Source organism: Phodopus roborovskii, unplaced genomic scaffold (assembly GCF_943737965.1).
Source record: "Phodopus roborovskii unplaced genomic scaffold, PHOROB, whole genome shotgun sequence".
NCBI classification, from domain to species: Eukaryota; Metazoa; Chordata; class Mammalia; order Rodentia; family Cricetidae; genus Phodopus; species Phodopus roborovskii.
In genome coordinates this window covers 10,964,269-10,991,058 of record NW_026126433.1, presented here as the reverse complement: position 1 = coordinate 10,991,058, position 26,790 = coordinate 10,964,269, and the positions used below count along the sequence as shown (strand labels likewise).

The following is a 26,790-nucleotide window of genomic DNA, read 5'->3' as shown; positions in this document are numbered from 1 at the left end:
ACCACCCAAAGGAACAATGGGTAACTCATCCACAAACTGCATCACTGGAGTCAAGATAGTATAATGGATTGACTGACTTAAGTCCATTGGGTCCCACTTTTTAAAATCACCTTTAATCCTAACACTATGGAGGAAGAAGCAGGTGGATCCTATGATTTAGGGATCAGTCTGATCCATATAGAGAGATTCAGACTAGCCAAGGCTACACAGTGAGACCCTGTCTCAAAAAAAGAAAAAGATTAAATATTTTCATTTGTGTGTGTGTGTGTGTATGATTGTGTACAGGTACCCATAAAAGGATTTACATATGTTGAAACTGAAGTTACAAACAGTTGTGAACTATCTAATATGTGTGCTGAGAAGCAAGCTCTGGTCCTTTGCCAGAGAAGCAACTGGTCTTAACTGCTCAACCACTCCAGCTCCAGGGATCACTTTCAGAGTAGAAGAATGAAGAAGAAAGTTTTTCAAAGGTTTTGGTTTTGGGTTTTTGGTTGTTATTATTTTTTCAACATGATATTTTTATTGGTTATTCAGGAATTTCACATAATGCACTCCAATCATACTCACTCCCCAGTTCTCCCAGGTCTTTCTCCAACTCTTGTGCCCTGCACACACAAAAAGTCCAATTTATGTTGCCCATGTATTCACTGGAGCATGGTCACACTCCCAGTGCCAGCCCCTTAAAGAAAACCGAGTCATTCCCTACGTCTACCCCTCCAGAAGCCCTCAATGTGAAGAACTACACTTCAGCATCCTCATCATAATTTTTATGAGTTGTCTTCAATGGCTTCCTGTTGAGGCTGTTTCTTCTTTGGGGGACAAGGGGGTAGTGGGTAAAGGCTGCCACAGACGTCTTCCATGTCTCTCATTCTCTACTGTGAGCCTGCAGTCATTGATACCACTGCAATTGAAGCTTCCTTACTCTTTACAGTTAGCAGCAGCATGGAGCATGGCCTTCCACATGGTTGCTGGTAATAGCACGGACCATGGATATCCATATGGCCACTGGTGTTAGCATGTACCACAGACATTAGCACAGTCTCTGTTGACTGTACAAATCATGAACATCAGCATGGCCCTTTGGCACAGCACAGGCCTCAGACACCAGTGTGATCCCCAGTGCCAACCCTGCCCATGGACATCAACATGGCTTCAGGGGTAACATGAACAGCAACATTCATCATGTTGCTGTCAATTTTGTCTTTTAAAGAAAAGGGAAGAGTAAGAAGAAAGAGATAGAGAGAGAGAAAGGGAGGGCGGGAGAGAAGGAGGGAGGAAGGAAGGAAGGAAGGAAGGAAGGAAGGAAGGAAGGAAGGAAGGAATGCTAGCTACTCAACCAATCAATGGGCATGCCCACCCTGGCCCAGTGCAGTCAGCATGGTGCTGGTGCACCCACAGTGTTCTGGTAAATAGTGAAGGGAGCAGCTGTGTCTTTAACTCATGCATTGCCTCAGACCTACTTCAAGTGGATTTAAATAACTTCATTGTAATGAATCCCAAAGACCCAATCCAGCTGACTAAAGAAAATTTTGCAGCCAACAAGGATCTGAAGAAAATAGAAATGAAATGTATATAAAATTCCTGTGGGGTTACTTATCTTTCTAAATTTTATACAGGCTATGAAAGGAAACTTAAATACACCAAATTGGTCTCAGAGAAGTAGACCAACAGCCTGAAGTGAAAATGAGGGTTCTTGGGAATGGAAGCCTTTCTTTTTCCTCTTGCATGTATAACTCTGTAATTATAATAGCCCAAGGGAAAATACTATTTATTATGCAACAATCCATTATTCATATGGCTGGCTCACACATCAAATGCAAAACTCAAAGTATACTATCTAAGTTTTAAGTGGTGCGGTATTTGATTTCTTGGGGTTTGGGGAGACTGGGTCTCACCATATAACCCGGGCTTACCTTAAATTTGCAACCTAACTGCCCAGGCTCCAGACTGTAGGAACTACAGGTATGTACAGCCAGTTCATCTATGGCTTTGGAAGTAGAAAACTGTGTATTATTTATGAAGGATGGAGGGCAATGATGACAACTTAGCTGAAAAGCTGCTGCCTTTTGCTACTTTCTTGCTGATGTGAGTTTGTGGAAAAGTTCCAGGATAGAAGGAAGTACTGGCATTAGAAAGAGTAAAAGAGAAATCCCAGAAATGACTAAGAAAGAGGTAATGACAAAGTGTCGGCATTCGGAAGCACAGCAGAAGCTAAACTCTGAAACTGATCAGTAAGGAGAAGTCATATAAAACTCACACAGTCCCATCCCTCACTGAACAATTGGGACCTTTAGAAATGAGATTTCACTCTAATCCAAAATGTCAGAACATTTTGTTATGGACAAAGGGCAGGGAGATGACAGACTCCAGAAAGCTGAGGAGATGAAACTTAGAAAAAGGTAATGCTGGGGTGCAGATAGATTTGCATGTTCCTAGAGGACATTTTATATCCCTATGATTCCTTTTTTATATTATCATTGCTTTTGAACAGTGGGACAAGGGCTATTGGCTCAGCAGGTAAAGGCACTTATCACAAAAAGATCTAATTCCTCCAAGTTGTACTATGTGTGTGCATGCACATGTGTGTGCATATGTGCACACACATAAATAAATAAATAAATAAATAAATAAATAAATAAATGAAATTTAAAGGAAAAGTGTCTTTGAAAGGCTCATTCATGGTCTGTCAGCCATAGTTATGATTAGATGTCCAACTGATGATAATGGTACTCATAGTTCATACTTTACTGCCAGAGTTCAAATTTCATTTTACAGTTGTTCAGTTTTATAACAAATACAACTATCCCTGACATATAGATGAGTCTGTTAGCCCACAATCAATATTTCATGTTTCTGTTAGTGCTTTTCTATGCTGTCGGCATTTCTCACAGCAAGTCTTTGTGAGCAGATGGCCATGATGCTTGAAAGTTCTCTGGAGAAAAGGCAGTGTCTGGTGTTGAGCCTGAATTGTGGTTTGAATGAGAATGTCTCCCCACAGGCTCATGTATTTGAACATGTGGCCCCCCAGTTGGTGGCACTGTTTGAGGAGGCTGTGAAACCTTTAAGAGATGGAATTTTGTAGGAGGAAGTAATCACTGGGGCAGGCTTTGCCACTCCATAGCCTTGTCCTTCCCCAACCTTTTCCTCTGTGAGATGAAGTATGCTCACATGACTTCCTGACTGGAGTCCTGCTTCTGCTGCCAGGATTACCCCTCCATAATTGACTGTCTCCTTCTAGAACTATAAGCCTAAATAAGCCCTTTACTCCTCTGCATTACTTTTGGTGGGTATCCTGTCTGTCATAGCTACAGAAAGGTAATTAATACGGTCTGGTTGTGAAGCTAGTGTCTCAGTCCAGTCAAAGCTACTACATTCATTCCATTGACTGATCACTGAGTAGCCCTCCGTAAGATAAACCATGACCCATTTGAGCTTTCGTTAAGATGCTAATCAGTATGATTCCTTCCTACAGTTAGAGAACATATTATCTCAGAGGCAACAGACATTTGTTCTCATTTGCATCATTCAAAATTTGGAGCTAGAAAAACAATGTGTTTCTAGATTCAATTAAAGAATTGATTGAGCACTCACCAGTTCCTTTGTAGTGTGAATATGACCTGAAAATGTGAGCTTCAGTGACATTAAAATATGTTGGTAAGTTAAGAGCTGTCCTAGTGAAGCAGCAGAGTCTCTGGAGTGAAGAAAATTTGAAGGAGATAACTGCACAGTCAGGGAAGCCTTCCAGACAAGGTGACATGAGTTAGACCCAACTAAAATAATGGAGAAATGAAGAGAAGTATGGTGTGTTCTTGGGGATACAAACAGAAACTTAGAAGCAAGATTGACACAAGCAGGTGCAATGTAGAAAAATCTGCTGAAGTGATGACAGATTTACACCAAAATTAAAAGCATAAAACCCAGGAAGAAATTATGAAATTATACCTGCTTGCTTGGTGCTTGCTTGAAGTTGTTGGCAATTGGGTCATGTTATGTAGCCCTCAAACTTGTACTCTACCCATGTCTGTCTCCAGAGTATGGTGAGCTCCAGGCAAGCCCCATCATACCCAGATTATCTGTGCCTTTGAAATTAGAAACATTTTCATTGTTTATGAAGAGGACAGTGATGGTAACTTATCTGGGAATCTTGATTTCCTGGGAAGGAACCAATGAAGTCCCTGAGGGGAAATAGGACAGTGGCAGCAGTGTGAGGACTTGATGTGCCAGGCTTAGCTGACTTCCCATGGGAGGCCTAACTTTCTCTGAGGAGTGGATGGGGGATGAAAGAAAGTGAGGGAGCAGAAGAAGGGGAAGTGTGGTTGGTATGTGGTTGGTAAGTAAAATTAATAAAAGTGGCAGGAGCTAGAAACAGCTGGTCACATGACATCTACAAACAGGAAGCAGAGGACGATGAATGCTTTTAGCTGCTGTTCAGTTCCCTTCACCCACTTGTAGAGGTCAGGACCCCAGTCAAGAATGATGACCCCCAGCCGGGCAGTGGTGGCTCATGCCTTTAATCCCAGCACTCAGGAGGCAGAGGCAGGCAGATCTCTATGAGTTTCAGGCTAGCCTGGTCTACAGAGCTAGTTCTAGGACAGGCTCCAAACACAGAGAAACCCTGTCTCGAAAAACAAAACAAAACAAGCAAACAAACAAAAAAGAATGAAGACCCCACACACAGCAAGCAGGCTAATCCACCCCAAACAACACAAGATTGTCCTCCACAGGCTACTCAGAGGTCCACCTGTCTCCCAGGTGATTCTAGACTAACCAGTACAGAATATAAAAACAGGACAGACAGACAGACAGATAGGAAGACAGACAGGCAGACAAACAGAAAACATCAGAAGCATGATTTTAAAAAGGACCGACAGTAAAGGAGAGATCAAAGAGCTTCAGTAACATCAACAGCTGATTGGGCAATGCTAGTTTTCCTTCATACACTATATTTTGGATTAATGAGCAACTATTTAAATCTCTTCTGCTAAGCATTAGCTATGTTTAATCTGGTAGGAAAAGAAGGATTGAAAGAAAGATAGGATTTTGCAAGAAGTGTAGTTTTCATAGTCCCTCCTTGATAGTATTTGCTAAGAATCTACTTTCCCATGGTAAAATCTTAGAGCTCTTTCATACCCTGAAGCTGAATTTTCATAACAAATTCCATTAATAGACTTTTTAATTTCATCTCTAATGATGTTAAACTATAAAGGGATTGACTAAAAGAACCTATTTCCTCCCAGTCTTCTTGACATGACAAGAGCAAAAGGGACATGTCTTAAAATCAATTCTCCAGAAGGACAGTACAATCTGATTCACTTCTTACCATCCGAAACACAAAACTTTCAGACACACAGGTTTAAGCCAAAATTAAGGGAAATTCCACTCCAATTAACATTCCCTGAGCTTCACTTTTGGGAAGTATGTTGTCATGTGGGGTCACAGACCTCATGCAAAGCTAGAAGTTCACAGGCTGCAATTATTCTGCATGTAAATTGAAAGAAAAACAAAAGCAAAAGCAATTGTTCACACTCCTTTCTTAAGTTAACAACATATGCTAAAGGTCTAATCACATTTTCAAACTATACCTAAGAGTTAATAATCCATCAAATTCTCATTGGAAGAGATGTATGTGGGACCTAGAAGAGCCAAAACATACCTATATTTTGCCAGCTTGTTTTGTAATAAGTTGGCTCTGGGGTTAACATTTTTTCTAGTTAGTCTAATCACTTCCCATAGTAACACTAGTCTCCTTTTCATTCAACAAATATTCCAGGCAAACCAACCCCTGTACCCCTCCCTCTTATCTGTCTGATTGAGTCCTCAAATGTCTGACTTGGTTCATCAACCAAAACATCAATTGTCAAAAATGACTTGTCTCATCAACAGCACAACCAAAACTCAAATTGCCAAAGCATTCTACCTCCTCTGTGCAAAATCCAGTTCCCAGCATTGTGACTGTCTGCCATGAGTAGTTCAAAGACTGATTTTTATTTGTATATATACTTGTTTGCGGGTGGCAGACATGCACATGAAGGTTGCATGTAGAGGCCAGAGGGTGACAGCAAATGTCTTTCTAAATTACTCTGCACCTTGGCTTTTGAGACTGAGTCTCCCACTAATGACTGACAGGCAAGCCTAATGACCTGTCTCTGTCTGTCCCAGCACTGGGGCCATAAGTGCATGCTATTGTACTTGCCTCTTTTTTTTTTTTCCTTTTCTTTTTAATGTGGATGCTGAAGCTTGCACTCTGGTCTCCTAACCGGTAAACTGAGCCATCTCTCCAGCCCTCCTTTGTAATCTCTTGAAGATCCAGTTTTATTATCTGCAAGGTTAGTTTTGGAAATTTGAACATGGATTATACACTCCCACCCCTGGAGCCCTTCTATGATTCACATGTGGCAGCTGAAATACCTTATCCACCATGTGTGTTGAACAAAAAGAGGATCTTAATAAAGTGTGTGACACAGAAATATCAGATAAATTTCAGGCCTCATTAAGATCCCAACCACCCAAGACTGAAACATGTGCAGTATGTCTTTCAGCTTTGACTTTTGTAATATTTAGTTCATGGAAAAATCAGAGTATACAAAACTAGTTAACACATATGTTCAATAGATTGTCAATAACTTACTGCAGTTTTCACACACTGTAACTGGAAAATGGGAATTCTGTGGAGAGGTGCTAATCAGCTGCTACATGTGAAACACAGAAGGGCTCCAGCAGTGGGAGAGTATGATCCATGTTCAAATTTCCAAAGCTTCAAGCACCAGAACCCAGTGTGATGGAATGCTCATAATCCCGACAGTATAGGGGCAGAGACAGGAAGATCATGAGTTCCAAGACACTGTGGACCATGCGGGAGACCCTGCCTAAATAAATAAATAGTGGCTTCTCATCAAACACTTAACTGAACATGAGCAAAGGAGCTGAGGTGATTATACAAATACAACTAGGATGTGCCATGCCTATCATTTTTTAAAGAAATGTTACCAATAAAGAGTGAAAGCTGGAATTGGCACATTTTACTCTATATTAAAAACTGATCTTTAACAAAAATCATAATTCCTCTTTTCAGCAGGACTCGGCCTTGAGCTTACTGGCCCATCACTAATTGAGAAATCTTTTTATAGTAGAGCAAAGGTTTGCTGCTCAAAGTAAAGATGAGTGGGCCAAATCTGCCCTTCAAGGCACAAGGATGACTTCATCCACTAAAGTAGCACAGAACCTCCCAATCCCAAGTAGAGTGCAGTGGGCAGACTCTCTGTGGCCGGGCGATGCTGGCATCAGTCCTTACTGTCACTTAAAGGTTGCTTTCACTAGCTAGGTAGCTCCCAAATAGGTCCCTCCACTTTCCTAACTCCTTGACAGAAGTGACAACATCAATGTGAAGACAATGTCCCCACCAGACGAAAAGCACTGCAGGAAAATGATCCTCAGACAGCAGCAGCTCTTACAGCTATGAACAACTGAGTTGTGTTCATGACACAAGTCGAATTACTACAGTTGATTCCCTATCATTTCAGGTTTTTCCTCACGTGTGATTTAAGTTACCATAGAAAGTAATGTGTTTCATCAAAGTGTTTTCATATGTACCTTCTTCTTGTTATTGGTGCTTCTTTTATTTATTCCTCCCCATTTATTCCTCTCTTGTTCAGATACCCAGCTTGCTAGACTCCTTCCTCCTGGCTAAGACTACCTTCTAATTTTATGTCGTGTGTACTCCATAATCCTCTCTTCCCCCAACCTAAGATCTCCTTTACCTTTAATGGTCCTCCTTCTAGGCTTGTGATCTATACACACACACACACACACACACACACACACACACACACACATCTTGGTCCCACATATGAGAGAAAACATGAAATATTATTCTTTCTTAGTCTGGTTACTTTACCTACCATACTGATTTCATTTTTCCTTGTGGATGAATAAAATCTCATTGTGTATACCTATCATAATTTTTATATCAATTAATCTACTGAGGGATATCTATTTTGTTTCTATTTTTTAGCCACCATAAATAATGTAGCAGTAAACATGAATTTGTGGCTATCTTCATAGTATGTTGATTTTAGAGTCCTTTGAGTATACACCCAAGAAAGACACTGCTAGGTCATATGTTAGTCCTGGGTTTTAGCTGTTTAAAAATTCCCATGCCATTTCCATAGTGATTGTGCCAATTTACATTATCACTACCAGTGAATAAGAACCCCCTTTCCACACCACATCCTTGACAGTATTTGCTGCTGTTTTCTTCTCTCTCTCTCTTTCTCTCTCTCTGTTTTTGTTACTGTTGTTTTGTTTTTGGAGACAAGGTTTCTTTGTTTTGATTTTTAAGATTTTTTAATATATTTATTATTTTTCTTATTTTACATATCCCATTTCCTTCTTTGTCCCTCCCTCCCATGACCCCTGACCCCCCTCCCATCCCATTTACCCACACACACATTCCACAGGGAGGGTGATGTCTCCCAGGAGGGATCATCAAAATCTGTCAAGTCATTTGGAGTAGGGACTAGGCCCTCTCTCCTGCCTCTAGGCTAAGGTAGTATCCCTCCACGGGGAATGTGCTCCCAAAGTCCTTTTGTGTACCAGGAATACATCCTGGTTCCACTGTCAGAAGTCCCTTAGACTGCCAAGGCCTTCTAACTGAGACCTACATTCAGGGGGTCTGAATCAGTCTAATGCTGGTTTTCCAGCTATCAGTCTGAGGGGGGGTCCATGAGTTCCCCCTTGTTCAGGTCAGCTGTCTCTGTGGGTTTCTGTAGCCTGGTCTTGACCCATTTTCTTATCACTCCTCCCTCTCTACAACTGGATTCCAGGAGTTCGGCTCAGTGTTTGGCTGTGGGTGTCTGCTTCTGTTTCCATCAGCTACTAGATGAGGGCTCTATGATGGCATATAAGTTAGTTATCAATCTCATTACCAGGAAGGGCATTTAAGGTAGCCTTTCCATTGTTGCTTAGATTGTTAGTTGGGATCATCCTTGTAGGTCTCTGGACATTTCTCTAGAGTCAGTTTTCTCTTTAAACCTATAATGGCCCCCTCTACTATGGTGTCTCTTTTTTTTTTTTCCCTGCCTCATCTATTCGTCCCCCAACTCAATCTTCCTAGTCCCCATGTTCTCCTCTCCTCCCCTTCTCTTTCTCCTAACTCCCTCTCCACTCACTGTGTGCCCACCCCCTCCCAATATGCTCAGGAGATCTTGTTCCTTTACCCTTCTGTGAGGGACCTTGTATGAATCTCTTAGGTTCCTTCTTGTATCCTAGTTTCTCTGGCGGTGTGAATCGTAGGCTGGTAATCCTTTGTTCTATGCCTAAAATCCATATATGAGTGAGTACATACCATGTTCCTCTTTTTGTGACCAAGTTGCCTCATTCAGGATGGGTTTCCTCAAGCTCCATCCATTTGCCTGCAAATTTCAAAATTGACAGGTTTTCTTTGTATAACAACGATAGCTGTCCTGAAACTCACTTTGTAGACCAGGGTGGCCCCAAACTCACAGCGATCTCCCTCTCTCTGCCACTACCACCCTGCTTGTTGCTGTTTCCTTGATGGTGGCCATTATGAATAGGTTAAGATAAAGTCTCAGAACAGTTTCCTTGTTTTTTTTGTTTTGTTTTGTTTTTTTATCTTTTATGGACTCCTTGTGGATTTCACATCATGTATCCCATTTATCTCCCGCCTTCACTTCTGCCCTCTGACGTTGCAATCCTCCCCTCCAAAAAATAAAATAAAATAAAAAATAAAAACAAGCAAATAAAAAGAGAAGAACCTGTTGTGGAAGCTGTAGTGTGGCCTGTTGAGTCACATGGTTTACCCTGTGGTCCATTCATCTTACCTTGAAATTGTTCATTGCCACCAGTCATTGGTCTGGCTCAAGGCCGCTGGCTTCTGCTACACTATAGATAATGTGCTCTCACTGGGGCTCCTCTTGGATATGCTGTCGTTGTCTGATCCTGCTGCTTTGTATTCTTTCCCTTCACATGCTCCAACAGTTCATAGATGAGGTGATGTTGGAGAGAGCCACTCATAGCCCTGGTTCTGAGCCAGAGTGGTAGCTGGGTTGCTCAGCCACCAGCTTTCCCTCATCTCACTACATGGATGAGCTGTCCAGCACTGCCTTGGCTGGTTCACCCAATGCAGGCTATGCAAGGAGCAGAGCCAATTCTCCAGCTCTCGGCTCCTCAGATCTGGGTCACTCACACTCACACCACCATGGCCAGTTCTGCTGTGTTGCCCAAGTGAGGTGCTGGGCCCTCTTGATTGCTGTAGGGAAGCATATGAAGGGGACAGGGTCAGATCTCCTGTTATCATGCCCTTAAGGCTGGCTCACCTGCACCACAGCCAATAGGGTCAGCTCTAATATGCTGCCCAGGTGGAGTGCGGGGCCCACTCTCCTGTATGCTACAGCTGGTGAAGGGCAGGGCTAGCTTTCTTACTCCTGTAGCCCCAGGGCCAGATCTCTCACCTGCCACAGTTAGCAAGGTTCAGAGGGAGGAGGGCATCTTTCCCTCGCCCATGACACAGCATAGCAGACAAGGGGAGTGGGGATTCTATTGTTCTCACACCCTCAAGGTTGGCTCATCCACATCCTTAACAACAGGGTCATCTCTAATGTACTGCCCAGATGGGGAGCACACCTGTGGTGAGGGGTGGAGTCATCTTTCTTGGGTGGGGATAGGGGTCAGCTCTCCCCTGAGGAGTGGGACTAGGTCCTCTGATGCAGTATCCAGTGAGGGGGTAGGGCCAGTGAAATGCAGGGCTGGCTAACACAGGTCATGAACATCTTTACAGACCCCAGCTGCAGCAGGACCACGAACCCAGTCATGGCCCTTGGTATCATCTCAGGGCCTGGACATCATCACGGCCCCAGAGGCAGCACAACCCACCCAGATTAGTATGGCACCTGTGGCAATATGGCCCTCGGGCACAAACATAGTCTCAGGTGTCTGACAAGACCCCAGGCATCTGCAGAGCCCTCAGTGGTAACAGAGCCATGGGCATCACCCCAGACCCTAGGCAATACAGAGCCATGGACCCAGACATAGCCCTAGGCAGCGCCCCTGGTGTGGGCGATGCCATAGCCCCAGAGGGCAGCACCAGCCACTCAAAATGGCTTGGCCCGGCGGGAGGTGTTCATAACAGTTTTAATTCGAATTTCTCCAATGGATGCAGATGTTGCACATTTCACCCAATATTTACTAGCCTTTTGTATTTCTTCATTTTTGAGAATAGTCTGCTAAGGAAAGCTGGGAACTGGAGTTGGTATTTAATTTTTGCAGGTTCTCACATATCCCTCATATTAATCCTGTCTGATGTTTGCTCAGGGAAAGAGCTTTCCCACCTTGTGGGCTGCCTCTTCACTCTGGCCACTGTTTTCTTTGCTTTGTAGGGACCTTTCAGTTTTCTGCCCTCTCATTTGTCGATGTGGATGTCCTGTGCTACTAGAGTTCTCTGCAGAAAATCCTTGCCTGTGTCTAATCTTGAAGTGCTTTCCTGTTTTCTTCTTGCAGTCTCAGAGTTCCAAGTCTTACATTAGATCTCGGATGCATTTTGAACCATGTTTTGTGTAGCATGAGAGATGATAAATCAACTGTTATTCTTGTACATGTTGATAGCCAGTTTTCCCAGCACCGTTTATTTTCATTTTCACTTAGTTATTTTTCTCTTTCCTTTTATATAATGTTATTTCCTTCGTCTTCAGCTAGGATACAAAATCAAACAAACAGAGAACAATAGCCCCTCCTACGAGCTGGTCTTGAATATCTATTACTGTGAATGGGGAAAGATGGCCATAGAATCTGCTCATGGCTTATTACATGCTTTGTGTGTATTTATACCACTATGGGAAAGACAAATAATGGAGTACAATTTTATATATTAGCCACTTGTGCTTTTGATGCACAGGATTTTACTTTGTGCCTGTAACATTTACATTTATCATTTTTCAAAATACAATTCCTGAACTGGAGGAGGGAGCTGAAAATGATAAAACTGCAAATATACCTCCTACTTGTTTCTCTGCCGTTTTCAGACACGCAAGGACTCCATGTGCTGCCCCAGACAGCTGACTGGTCATCTTTTCCTCCTCAACAGTATCTGCTGACACTTGGATTCAAGAACAAAGAAGATGGGAAGTTTTTAGAAAAGCTGTCAAGCAGGAAGCTGCCCACTTTCACAGGTGACTGGAACCTGAATGCACTACCTTTTCAAATGTCCCCGTTTCAAAACTGGGACAAGTCTAGGACTGTACCACAGCACCAAGCTCGTAGAAGGGCCTGGATATCCTAAAAAATGTTTGGTTTTAAGCCACTATTGATCTAGTTTTCTTTGTGTGTTGATTTAAAATACATGGAATTCTGGTTTTAGGGAGATTTACCCCAGGAAGACATAATCATGGCGTGCTTCCAATTCATTCCTAGCATTCCAACCCAGACACTACCATGACCACTGCCTGTCATAGCCACCAAGAATACAGGCTTTGGGTCTAGGGACAGAACTCAACAGTTAAAGTGCGCACCCTACAGGAACCGAAGTTCCAATTCCAAGACTCTCACGGAAATGCTGGGGGAGATTAGTATAATTCTAGCCATGGGAGGAAGAGATGGAATCACCAGAGTAGGTTGGCTTCCTAAGCCAGCCATTTCTGCAAACTCTGGGTTTGATTGAGAGACCCTGCCTCAATGGATAGGGTGAAAGCATAATGGACAATGAGTCTTGTCATTAACTTAGGGCCTCCACATGTATGCATGCACACACATGTACAAAAACAAATTTTTTAAATGACACACACACATACATACTGGGAAAAAAATAAAGAACATAATCCTTTGGTGTTTTGTATGTTTGTTTTGATTTTTCAAGACAGGGTTTCTCTGTATTGTTTTGGAGCCTGTCCTGGAACTCACTCTGTAGACCAGGCTGCCTCTACCTCCCGAGTGATTAAAAGCTTGTACCATCAATGCCTGACAAAGAATATCATTGTGCAAATATGAAATGGTTTGTCAACATGACTAATACATGAAGTCACAAACAGCAATATCAGTTCCAAGTCACCTGGACTATCTGCTAGTATGCTATCATCTACTCTTTCCTTATGCAATTATTTAAGAGTTTAAATCTCCTGGAGAGCATGTAATTTGATGGTGTTAAATAATTCTGGTTAAATTTTTCAAGAAATGTGTACATGGAATTGAAATCTCAGACTTACAGACTGAGTTCATGACCAGGTTGAGCTTGTGCTGTAACCACATAATTAAGAATTGGAGTTTTGCCTGGTGCAGTGTCCCTCGAGGCCTATCTCGGCTTCAAGCCACATTCAAAGTCAATGGCATCTGCACACTTGAACAATACATGAGTGCAGCAAGACAAGGATCAGACATGTTTATGACATTTTTTTCACAATTCAAGACAAACATATTCTGCCGAGATATGTGAATTGTCACTGGTTGTCTCTTAGATCTCTCAATCAAAAAAATGAATAAATGTCACTTCTGAAGGGTGTTTATTCTCCTCATAGCTGCCTTTCTCCTCATAGATCTGCTATTGTCACAAATGTGGGATAGGGATGGAACTAGTGTTCATACTAAAGATTTGTATCTGTTAATATTAAAATATCTGTTTACAGCTCACTACAGACAGCATTCTGAAATGGAATTCTGAAAAGTATAAAAATTTATTGTTACAATTTCTAGAACATAAAACTCCCTTCTCTCTGCTGACCAGAGAAGATACAGTGAGACTCATGGACACAGTGGGGAAGCGAGTCCTGCCAATCCTGGACTTCATCCGAAGCACGCAACTGAATGTGAGTATATGATGGATCTTTTGTCCTGGGTGTGAACATCCCAGATTTCTAAGAGTATGGAGAGCTGAGGCTTGCTCTAAGCATTGCAAGTGCTGAGTTTGGGGATTTTTGTTATTGTTTTTGTTGTTTTCTTTTGTTTTGTTTAGAAAGATGCACAGAAAATTATATTTACAAAACCAAACTAATGTTAGCTAATGATCCCATTTCTTTCCATTCCCACACATGAACCAATGCTACACTGTGGTCCTGAGTGTTTGTATGACTCATGTCTCCAGGCACAGCAATCCTTCCAGTGCCTTCCTACCATCTAATTCAAGGCTCCTGTGAATTTTCATGTCAAATCAATAACAGAATGTTAGCAGTCATAGTGCCTTCCCTGCCTCATTTACTGAGCCATTGCACAGGACTGTCTCATTATCTCTCCCAGGAACTCAGAGCTTGTGCCTGCACACCCCATCACAAAGCAGGGTACCACTGTAACCATTGATGCTGAGCTGTGTGTGACCTTCGAATAAGTGATGTAATCCCTTTTCACAGTCCAGGAAAAGTGTGCTTCCCCCCAACCCAATGCCCTAATATCTCCTAAATGTACCTTGAATTCCTTGCTACTCTTTTACAAACTGTAGGTTATTGTACTGAAAATACATAAAGAGACTTTCTCATTAATACATCATAAAGGCTGCAGGTTTATCCCCCCCCCAATTGTTTTCAAAAGGCTTTAAGTTGGAAATTTTAAAGACTCTTCTTCTTGTGGCTTTTGTATTACATCATTGATTTGATGTTCATAGGAGGAGAACCAAGGGGGTCATCATGAACAGCTACTTAACATCTGTTCAGCAATTACTTACTCACCAGCATCACCCAGCATTTTAGGAAAGCTATAAAATGTCCAATCTATTTGCATGATTTGTAATTGTATATGTTACAAATTAAAAGACAAAAAGTGCACTCTTAAGTGAATTTCCTGCCACAAACCCCTTCTCTCTGCAACCATGTTCCACTCAGCTGCCACCATCTATTTCTAATAGTGAGGAATCCACATTTGTCTTGCTTGGCTCAGGCTGTTGTGCCAAGCACTATAGATTCAGTGGGTTCAACAGTAGACTTTTCTACAATCATATAGTAATTATCCAAGATCGAGGTGGCAAGCTGCTGTGGGTCAAGTAAGAGCATCCCTCTTGATTCTTATGAAGCTGCATTTCCCGTGTCCCCAGAGGGCTCAGACAGAGAAACAGAACAAGAGCTCAGGCATCTATTTTGCAGAGTCTCTCTGCCTCCATGACAACTGTCCCCCTTTGCTTTCTGTTGCTGTAATAAATACTGTAACCAAAGGCAACCTTCTCCTCCAAAGGGAGGAGAGAGCTTATTTCTCCTTATACTTTCAGTTATAAGTTCCCTTCCCTGGAAGGAAGTCAGGAAAGGAACTCAAGGCAGGAACTTAAAGCCCTCTCTCTCCCCCTCTTCCCCTTCCCTTTTCCCCTCCCTCTTCTTCACCTCCTTTCCCTCCTTCTCCCTCTACCTCCTCTCTCCCTCCCCCCTTTACTCTTTTCCTCTCCCCCTGCCCCCATTTCTGATACAGCCCCAGAACTATTTGTACTGGTGTGGCACTGCCAACAATGGGCTCTGTCCTCTCATCAATCAGCAATTTAAGACAATTCCCCACAATTCCTAGACAGTTATTCAGCTGAGATTCTTTTCCTCCTGGGCAGAATGTTGGTTGTGCCAAGTTGACAATTAAAACTGACCAGGACAGAGCCTCGCCCTCATAATCTCCTCTTATCCTAATTACCTCATACACAGGCCTCATCTCCAAACATGTTCACATTGAGGTTGAATGTTTGAGCTGAAAAATATTCAACCCACAACAATCTCATTAGCAGTATTACAAACTTTGGGCCTTATTCTGCAGCTCACCCTTTATCATAATCCCTTACACACACATCAGCACTGTCATCATCAGGTTATTAAAGAAATAAAGTCTTTACTACCAACAATCATCACTTAAGCATCTGTTGGTCTCTTCTGTGCAAGGCTACCCTAGTGGCCGGGGTGCTGGGTGCAGTGAGAGGGATCTGTCTTTGCTCTAAGTCCCTAGGACAACACCTGCCTAGCTTGACACTTGTTTTGAAGCTAACAAATGACATGGTTTGCTACTGGCTTGAACCACGTGGTGTGAGTGCAGGTTGGGCCTTTCAAAGTGCTAGGCACTTTGAAAAGAGTCCATAACTGCATTCTTCCTCACCTCCCCAAGTGTAACCTGCAATCGGGTCATTCTCAGATTAGTAGACACCAGATGTCATGTCCTCTCTGTCCATCCCATCTACTTTCAAACAATTCCGACTTCCCTGTTTGCTTCTGTGGGAAACAGCACCTGGGAGACTGTCTTCCTGAAAACAATGTGAGTTGACTCTCGGGGTTTCCTGAGACAGTGGGTATCAGCTTCCAAACACTGGTTTCCAGGTCTTCTGTTTGCCTGGCCACAATTTCATAATGCAGGACTGAGTACAGGGTGCTACAAAAGTGGCTTAATGAAGCAAATAATGAGTGAGTGACTAGAAAGAACTCCCACCTGCTACCATTAACAAGCAGTTTTCAGTGGTGTGCTTAAGCTCAGAGTGGGTGTGTTTTTATCCATTCAGATACCAAAGGCCGTGTGTTTCAGTCAGTATATACTGTGTTGTCCGTGCATTTGCCCTAGTTTGTGACACCTGTAAAAGCAGACATTTTCCCAAGGTGTATATGCACTTTATTAAGCATTGGGTTCATAGAAGCTTTAATTATTCACACTGGTTTGAGTTTTGTTTGATAAAAGGGCTATTTCATTGCTTTCTTTTTCCTTGTACATCCTGCATACTTTAATTTTTCTTCTACTGTGAGGGTAGTGCTAGAGTCCCATAGTTCTCAAATTCTTTTCCTTCAATCACTGACTTGTTCAGCTTCCCCCACACAGACAGGACTTGCCATGTACTCTCCAGCCCCAGAGCAGATCTGCTGCCCGTGGGAGGGCTGGTCTCAGGCCTGCAGCTCAGTGACCACAGAACCTAACCATGAGTTATTATCTGAGTTCATACCTCAGTATAAAGGAGCCAGCACCAGATATTGCCACTGTAAGAGACGGGGAGATGCCTGGGGCAACATCTGTCCTGAGCCTTGGATTTGTCTGTCATTCTTAATACAGTGACTCTGACATGATTTTGCTGGTCCACTACAGCAAAGAGCATCCATCTAATTCTAATATCTAAGAAGGAACTTTTTGTCATATATGACCAGAGATCTTCTTAAACTCACTTTGACAATGTTCCTTAATGTAAGTGGCTTTGAAGTATGAAAAATGATATATAGCACAGCTTTAGCATTCATTATAATGCAGGAGACCCAAAAGACAACATTAAATTTTGGCATAATACTGTGTCTAGAACCATTTATATAAATTTTAAGCACTATCACACTTATATTGTCATGTAAATGATGATACATGCATGAATGTTGAAGTGATACTTAGACAATGCCAAGTATTCTGATTATACTTTCCTTAAACATACTAAATATTAACCTTATAAATAAGAGGTATAAGTCTTTAATTAGAAAAAAGCTAAGATAACAACATACTAAATTATAATATCATAACTAAATTACAATATCATTGCAGAACTTTTCACTGGTTGGTCTATAAAGGGTACATATTTTTTGTTGTTCACCACAAAATAAGTATGTGAAAATAGGATAAAATGTAGTTTCAACAGAATCTCATTAAATATAAAGTGAGCAAAAAATTTTTTCCTAAATTCTTGCACCTATCATAATCAGAAAATTTTCTTAACCCAAATGCTTCTGAAGTGAGACAGACATGCTCTGGTTATGAAACAGGTACCAACTGCTTTGGAAGTATGACACAGAAGTGTCTGTGATGCTCCACACCTGAAAACCATGTCCTTTACCTCACCTTGTTGGGCCCTCACAATCACTTGCATTTTACCACTGAGGAAGCCAACCATAGCTTCAAGTGGTAGTACATGTTCACGTAGCTAGGGGATTAGAAGTTGGAACATGAACTAAAAAACAGAATAACTTCTCCCAGTATTCTTCTATTAAGACATTATATGCCTTTTTTAAAAAAAGATAACTTGGAAATGTATGCCATAGTTGGACTCAATTTTTTTTTTTAACATTTGAGAGCTTTTTCATATGAAGGTATTCACAGGTGTTAGTTTTATTACCCAGTCCTAATTATCTAGAACATACATTGCAAACATATAAATATATATTCTCACCACATCAGTCAGTGTCCATTCCTCATGGTTCTGGAAATGGGGAGAACAGATTCCCTTTAAATGGCAGGTCAGTAGGTGTTTCTTTACAGTTAACTTTAGTAAGATTCACCAAAGATAGTAATTAACCATGGTTTTTACTTGTGAATTCACATGGAGACACCTTCAAAGCTGCCTTGTTAAAGTTTTTGTACTAAACTGAACTATGTAAGTAGTGAGTAGTTTTTTAAAAACCCTTAATTTCCTAATCCTTCTGTAGCTTCTATGGTTTCAATCTTGTAATCTCTTGGATTGTATTTTCCTGTATCTTCTTTAACCACCACCAACAAAAGTTTTCTTCCCTGTTCAATGCACCAGGCTTCCCAGAATCCTGTCTGAAAGTGGCTCTTTGGTTTCAGCATGTGCTCATCAGCCTTGTGTGGCCAAGCACACAAGGCAGTGCCCACCTCTTCAAAACAAGTGTAGGTCACAAAACCAAAGCCTCCAGAGTGTTTTGCTTGGGAAAAAAAAATCTCTCATTACCACATAGTCTGTCCCATTTCTCAAAGTGTTCTTTCAAGGTATCACACGGTTTCAAAGTTCAAACCACCAATAAACAACTTTGTCTACTGTTCTGGTTCCACCAGATCATACCACAGATACACAGTATTCAAACTTAAGTAAATCTTGGACGGAGCACCAAAATGTACAAACCAAATCAAATCAGAAAATTAACTGTGAAAATGCTCCAAGGGAATGTGAACCTTCACGTCTTGCATTGAGGTGGCAGACAACAAAGATGGTTACCTTCCCCGGGCTGAGGGAGGTTCCTGCATTTCAGACAGTGATGTTCTTGACACTGACAACAGGTTTCATTTACCTGACACCATGAATGGCTTTTCCAGACACACAGGACATGGATAAACAAGGACCATTCTGATATTTTACAGTCCATAAACTAGAATATTCCAGTGCATTCCTCATGGCTTTTTCTTTCTTCTCAATGCCCAGCCTTAGCTTGGCTAATTTCTAGCCAGCTTTTCTTAACTTAAATTATCCCATCTACCTTTTTGCCTCTGGGCTTTTTCATTTTCTTACTTGTGTAATCTTACTTTCACTCTGTGTGGCTATGTGGCTGTGTGGCTGTGTGTCTGGGTGTCTGGGTGGCTGTGTGACTGTGTGTCTGGGTGTCTGGGTGGCTGTATGTCTGGGTGTTTGGGTGGCTGTGTGAATGTGTAGCTGTGTGGCTGTGTGTTTGGGTGGCTGTCTGACTGGGTGGCTGGGTGGCTGTCCCCTTCTTTTCTCGCTCCTCTCCTGGTTGTTGCTCCTGCAGAGTTCTCTTCCTCTTTATTCTCTCTGCCTGTCCAACCCCATCTATTCTTTCTCCTGCCTTGATACTGGCCATTCAGCTCCTTCTCAGACCATCAGGAGTTTAGACAGGCAAAGTAACACAGCTTCACAGAGTTAAGCAAATGCAACATAAAAGGAATGCAATACATCTTTGCATCGTTAAACAAATGTTCCACAGCATAAACAAATGTAACACATCTTTAAAAATACTCAACAGTACCCTGTCATGACAAAAAAGAAAGACTTTAGTCCTAATATTTTAATGCTCCCTGGATGTTGCTCTGCTTCTCCCTTCATTAACCTCACTGGTTGCTGTCTGCCTTGAACCTTCTACTCTATGCTCTATGGCTAAATGCTTAAGAATTCAAACCATACAATCTTTTACCATGCATGAAGATTTCTTTACAGGATGACTTACCAAAAATGATGCAATAAACCATATTTTAATAACTCATTAATTTTACTTTTCTATTTCTTCCAGACAAAACATTTAAAATTGTTTATGTATGCATATTTGAAGTGAATAATAGTATATGCTTCCTCATCATTCTCTGTTTGCAAAGAATGTTTCTATATGTTATGCCAAATGAAAACACACTCCAAACACTGGACTCTGCCTTTCATAGCATTATGCAGTATCATTTATTTACTCAGCATTTACCAATAATTGCTACTAAACCCAGGCGATTCTCTGCCAGAAGCCTTCATTTGAACTTGCTATTTGCCTAACCTTCATTGCACCCGGGTGAGGTTTTAGCTTCAGTCTTGGCCACTTTATTACCCTCCCTCCAGAAACTAAGGGGCCATTTGATCACTCTTAAGGTCTCACAGGGAGGGTTAGTCTCTTTGCTAGCACTACATGTTTAGGCTAATTCACTCATTCTCCAATATTTTCTTGGGTTTTTTTTTTTTTTAAAGCAGCCACATTAAAACACTCCTGCTGACATCAGGAATTGATGTTCGTCTTTTCCCACTCCGTCTTTCAAAGCCCTTGTCTTGCATATATACAACATTGATCTGTAGCTTCCTGATAGCCAGAATTGAATTCGGGAGTGGGGAGGGGAGGAGTGGAGCGGGTGACTATTAGCACACATGTAGGTTCTTTCTCCAGGATCTCATTCATATGGAACATTTCCTGTTTTGTTATGCATCCAGCAATCAGGCTAACAAAGCACTGTTGCTTTCCACTATTTTTATTTTCCTGATGTTTGGGGAAATTACACTAATAGATTATGTTCCCGAGCAAGCTGTGTGGATTCTGTTCTCTGAAGTTGAGTCACTACAGCATTTCCTACAACTAGCCCCATTGTTTCTTTTATGGAGGACAAAGGAAGCAATTGTTATCCAGAAAGAAAACTCTTTCTCCTCCAACTTGCTTTCCTCTGCTTGACAAAGTGCCATCCTTCAGGGACGTGTTGCAGCTGACTGGCAGACTAGCTCTTTGATCAGTTCAGACAAGGGGTCTCAAACACATTTGGAATCATCACTCCTAGAAACTCGTTAACTTTTCATATAAATAACGAATCAGAAACAATAAATAAAAATGGAGGCCATCATGTGGTCAACACTGGTGTCTACCAAGGGAGAAATAAAGTCAAAAAGAAGGTAGGCCTGCCTAACCTTGGTTCATCTGTCTGATTCTAGGAAAATGCCTGCCTCTCCAGCTTGTTGTCAGTCACAGTGCTGGAATGACATTTCAGAGTGTCACTTTATAATTTCAAGTTGAAGTTCAGACGCTCTCTCAGTAATGCTCATTTCTAACGATGTTTCTCTCTCTCTCTCTCTCTCTCTCTCTCTCTCTCTCTCTCTCTCTCTCTCTTCTCTCTCTCGATCTTTAGAGGAAATTTTCTTTTAGAAAGAAATCCTATGTCTCATTTCAGGGCATCATTTGATACAAATTCACAAACTGAAATAGAACCTACCAGATACAAGCAGAAAGGAAGTGGTGTCATCTTAAACTCTTGCTTGAGATGCCTGGATATTTGGGCAAGTGCCTACATCATCCTAATTCCTAGGGCTACACAACAAATCAAGGGATTCCCTGGGAAGAATGAAGGCAGAATTAACTGCCCAAGGACTCTGCTGCAGCTGCTCCAGGAGTCCTGCATGATGGATAATGAAGGATGCTGGGCACCAGCTGCCCAATGACCTCAGAACCCAGCAAACACTCAGGCCTTTAGGTTTTGACCATGCTGTGCCCCATGTGTCTTTCCTGCAGAGAAATGTGGGGATTTTATCATAAGCCCTGTCTCTCCTCCCAAGCATTACAGTCTGTGTTTAACTTGCCCTCTGTGCGTGGCAGTGACAAATACACAAGATAGCCACCTATCCTAAGTGTCACCGTCTTGGGGAAAATCAGAGATATCTGGATATTCATGAGGGAGAAGCATTTTACAGTTGCACAGAGCAGTCTATCACACCATGGATCGTGTCAGTTATTGAAGTCACCCTAGGAACTAGAGTGAACAGAGTATAAGCAGGGCTAGCATACAAACAGATGAGGGGAGGGGGAGGGGGAGCTACAGAAGGGCAGAGCTATTTATTCAACATGCTTAAAATTTTGACATAAACAAGATAACAGGTAAACTCTTAGTTGGTATGATGCTTTGATATTGTAAATAAAGTCACCCGTAGAAGGTCATAGGCCTCTGAGAGGACAACTTGAGGGGGTAGGGAAGACAAGGGAAATTTCAGTCCTGATTTCTCACAACAACCTCCTTTGCTAAGGGAGGGCAACTGGAGAAAGCATCTCAACAGCCCTGCTAAATAGCTGCCTGTCATGCATAGCCACCTCCTTGAGAAAATGTAGCGACCATTTCTAAAGTGACAGAAAGCAACATACAATTTAATGTACTGGATCCTGTTGCTTTCAAAAGATGTAGTGATCGAGGTCTGGTGGTGCATGACTTTAGTCACAGCAAAGGTAGATGGCTGTGTGGATTCATGACCAGCCCAGTTGTTGTAGAGTTCCAAGCCAGCCAAGGCTACACAGACAGACGGACAGACAGACAGATGGACAGATGGGGTGTTTTGTCCCACCCTTGACTTGACTTCAGACCCAGCTCAGACTGTTTCCTTGATCATGTTCTCAAACATTCCTATTTCATTGTGAGCCCAGGGGAATTTCCATGCCTGCTCAGGTGTGATGGAGAAGTTGCACTATGCCAGCCTCCTCAGCAGGCTGCAGAGAGTGAAGGAGCAGGCCCAGGTGATCAATCAAGCAATGGCAGAGCTGGCAACCGTCCCTTATCTCCAGGACATCAGTCAACAGGAGGCAGAATTGGTAAGTATTTGTTTCTCTTTGTTTAAGCTTTCACAGGCCCCGAGCCAGCAGAAGACTGATAGGGGCTGAAAAGGCTGTGGTAATAAATGTAGTCTGAAGGGAAACGTCGGCCCTCATCCAGCATTCAAATGAAGACACAGGAAGATGGGAGCTGGCTGGGATTATTGGACTACTTTCCCTTTTCTTCCTTCCTTCCTTCCTTTATTGCTTTATTCCTTTTTTCTTTCTTTTTACCTTTCTATATATCAAGAACCTTTGTGTAAAATCATAGGAAAGGGCCAATTATTCGTTTTATATAAAAAGCTTTTTGTTTAAATTAAAATGTAAGTGTGTGCGTGCATGCATGTATCCGTGTGTGTGTGTGTGTGTGTGTGTGTGTGTGTGTGTGTGTGTGTGTGTACACGTGGAGGCCAGAGGACAAGTTTGGCTGTCTTGTCTTTGTTCAGCCACCTACCACCATTTGGTTTTTTAGACAGGATTTCTCGCTACTCCAGAGCTCATCAAGTATGCCCAGCTGGCCTAGCCATTGAGCCCCAGGGACCCAACTGTCTCCACTTTGCCAGCTCTGAGATGACAAATGCTGACTACCGTGGTGTATAAGGATCAAGTTCAAGTACACAAGATGAAGCATGTCACCCACCAACTGAGCCCTCTCTGTACCCCAACTGAAGTTCTAATTAACATTTTCTGAAACACCAGGATGATCATGCATGGTCCTCTCCCATAGAAGAGGCAGAGGGCACAACACATACCTGTATAGAAACAGCACTCTACAAAATGTCCCTAAGTGTAGATTACCATTGTCATATAGAGGCAGCAGCACACACACAGTGTGTACCACTAAGTAAAAGCTTACTTCAGAAAAAAAGTAGTGTGTGTGTGTGAGAGAGTGTGTGTGTGTGTGTGTGTGTGTGTGTGTGTGTTTATACACATGCACATGTGTTTTCTTAACTAAATACATTCAGAGAACCAGACTTTTAATTCTTGCATAGACCGAGTCAGAAACTACTTAAAGGAATAGCTTAGAAACAATCTTCAAACAGATGTGTGTATTATAGTCACAATTAATATTAGAAATCATACCACCTCATTTGAAAAGTAATCATTGAACAGTGTGCTGCCCATTCGAGGAGAGGTCTGAGAGCCTAACGTGTGGTATGGAAGGGCTCTTCCCTTTGAAGCGTTAATTGAGAGGAGCTAAAACTAATTATAAACTTGAATTGAATTCCCAGCACAAGGACGAGAGCAGCCCAGACTGATTACCTGTAATTTTCAGATAACTAAAGCAACCCTCCCTCTTTGAGCTTTTACAGATATAACCAAGAAATGAGCTTCCAGTATTTATAATATTTATCTAGGCTTTTTTAAAAGTGCATTTAATAAATACTAATATTCACAGTAATCTTATGAAACAGTCTGCCTAGCTCAGTAAAAAATACACTGCAAACCAAGGCTGAAACCAATGCAATTAGCTTTTCTCAAGGAATCTGTAAGTAAAAGTGGTGATGATACTGTCTGAGCCATCATGGTGGTGAGCAGAAGAGCACCCTTTAAAAGGCAGTGGTCTCATCCTGCCATTCATGAGGCATTCAACAGTGTGCTAAGTGTGGTGCTTTCAAAGGGCATGTTATAACCAATTTTAGATGATTAATGTTCCTCTAAGATAAGAGAAGCAACGAAAATGTTAATTTGGAAAGGAAAATGTTGATCCTGTCTTCCTAAAAAGCACATTCAATATTTAAATAAGAAAAAGGCAGAGGAATTCTTTGCTTATAGGTCCCCTGAGCTACACACATGTGGGGTTCCCTCCCCTGAGAAATGTTATATTTCAAAATATGCACAAAGGGCTCAAAACCAATATCACTGATATGCCTTCCATAGGTACAATTTTTTCAATGCTTATACTTCTAAAAAATGGGATTTCATGGGATAATATCATATTTTATACACTCCCAAATTTAGAAAGATAGATGGATATATGATTGAATGGTAAGTAGACAGATGGACAAACATACTGATAGATGATAGACAGCAACAGATAAATAGACGTGTGGATACAGCCCCAACATTTGAACAGCCTGTATCTTAGAAGGTTTTATCACTTTATGCAATAGATTTTACTTTGCAGTTGCCAAGTAGCGTTAACCTTATAAAGTAAATTCCAACCTGACCTTGCAGAGCACCATGGGAACAGTGGTGGCTCAGCAAAACTCTTGAGTGACTCTGTTCTCTGCCTCCCTGATTAAACCTCCTGGCATCAGAGAGATTATCTAAGGGTTAATGTTTCAGTCTCACATGTTCTGACACAACCCACACATACGCCATGTGATAGGATTTGTTATTAGTTTCTGAAACAGGGTCTCACTATCTGGCTCAGAGGAACTTTGAACATGGGATCCTCCTGCCTCAGCCTCCCCACTTCTGTGACAATGCTGACTTTTATTTGTTTGTTTCTTGTGAGATGAAGTCTCAAGTAGACCAGACTACTACCAGGGTGATCTTGAATGTGCAACCCTCCTGCCTCTACCTATCAAGTTCTAGGATGGCTGACATGAGCTGCCACTTCCAGCCCATCACATTATTTCCAATTGGAATATAGCAAATGGCTTTTTTGTAGGTAAAGTGTGCTGTTTCAAAGGGACCTTTTAAAAAAAACAGGAGAAAAAATTAGTTATTACGAAATTTTAACATAGTAAAAGAGTTTAAATGAAGGAGACGCTTTAAGAGGCAATAAAACAGTGCAGTTTTAGTATTGTCCTCTGGAGAGCTTTTTCCTGATGTCTAGAATTATGATGCATTAGCCTCAGGAGAAAATACTAAAGCACATTCATGTACTACATGGCATTTCCTGAGAGAATTAACTACTGCCGTCATTCTTTACAGCCCAAATCTGTTTTTAACAAAACATCAACACTTACTACATTAAAACCTATATGTTTCCTACAAATTTGGAGGAAGAATCTTTTCATTGTTTCTGTATTTTATGGGTACAGCAATACTCAGTAATGACTGGAGCAGAGTTGAGGAGATGGTGTTCATTGCAGGAAATATGAGTAATAAAATCATCAGCGTACAAATGATTTTTTAATTAGGTTTTAATCTGTGTATTTAGAGAAGTTATTTCTGTGTGAATTCCATGCTGATAATTTTTATCTTGGTATCACAGCTGCAGTCGCTAATGGCAGACGCCATGGACACCCTTGAAGGAAGAAAGAGTGACAAAGAACGTGTGTGGAATACAATCCAAAAGGTAAGACTCTGAGCTGAAGGGGAAATATATCTTATCCTCAGAGAAAACGTCCGCCTTGGGTCAAATCTGTTTAGAAGATAAAAAAAGAAATGAGAGAAGTCCCTGGGGTTGTTTTTGGTCTGCCTTCTTTGTGAAGTGAATGCAGTCAAAAGAATTAGAAAAGTAACCAAAACTAATGATGGATTTGTTTAATTTGTCCCCCTGCACTGTGACCATCAGAGCCACCATCCTTCCATTTTCCATTTAAGTGATCTGTTTCTTCATTATTTGTAATGGTAATTTTTAAAATCCCTTTTTACTGATTCTTCAACTATTTGTTTGTCCTTTGTTTTGTTTTTATTCATGTGTTTGTTTGTCACTCACTTGGGAAACACATCATAGCTCAAGCTCGAGTGTTGTTGCACTTCGGTGGTTTTGGTAGGGAAGAAATATAATGGCTAGTAACTGGTGCCCACAGCAACATTCACTGGTTGTTATCTGGCCCCAGATACTCAGGAGACTTGTGTGACAGTATAGAACTGTCTGAAAGAGTTTGTAATGCTATATCTCCAGCTTTCCCCTAGTTACTACATTCTGATTGCTCTACTTCCCATTCAGTCTCCTCCCATCCCTTTGTGGAATCCTGAGATCAGGAAACAAAATGAACAAAGCAAAGAAGTCTTCAGTCTAAAAAGCAAGGTCCACCCAGGAGGGATTCTGGGAATTTCAGGAGATGTATGCTTTGACATGGAAACCAAATCAACTTGAAACATGGAAAACAAAATCAACAGAATTCATACATACTTGAGGATCAAAAATACCTTGCTGGTCAGAAACAGCCTGGCTCTATGAGTGGCTGTGAAGCAACCTGCT

At 41.6% G+C, this 26,790-nt stretch overlaps 1 protein-coding gene across 1 annotated transcript in view; it reads left to right on the top strand.

The window, feature by feature from the left end:
* The window catches only part of Spata16 (spermatogenesis associated 16), a 265,426-nt gene that overhangs the window by 203,718 nt on the left and 34,918 nt on the right, over positions 1 to 26,790 (top strand). The window contains exons 6-9 of the mRNA XM_051185905.1: positions 12,036 to 12,182; positions 13,696 to 13,808; positions 22,524 to 22,688; positions 25,855 to 25,938. Coding sequence (XP_051041862.1) covers positions 12,036 to 12,182; positions 13,696 to 13,808; positions 22,524 to 22,688; positions 25,855 to 25,938 — 509 coding nt within the window. The remainder of the gene's footprint in view (positions 1 to 12,035; positions 12,183 to 13,695; positions 13,809 to 22,523; positions 22,689 to 25,854; positions 25,939 to 26,790) is intronic.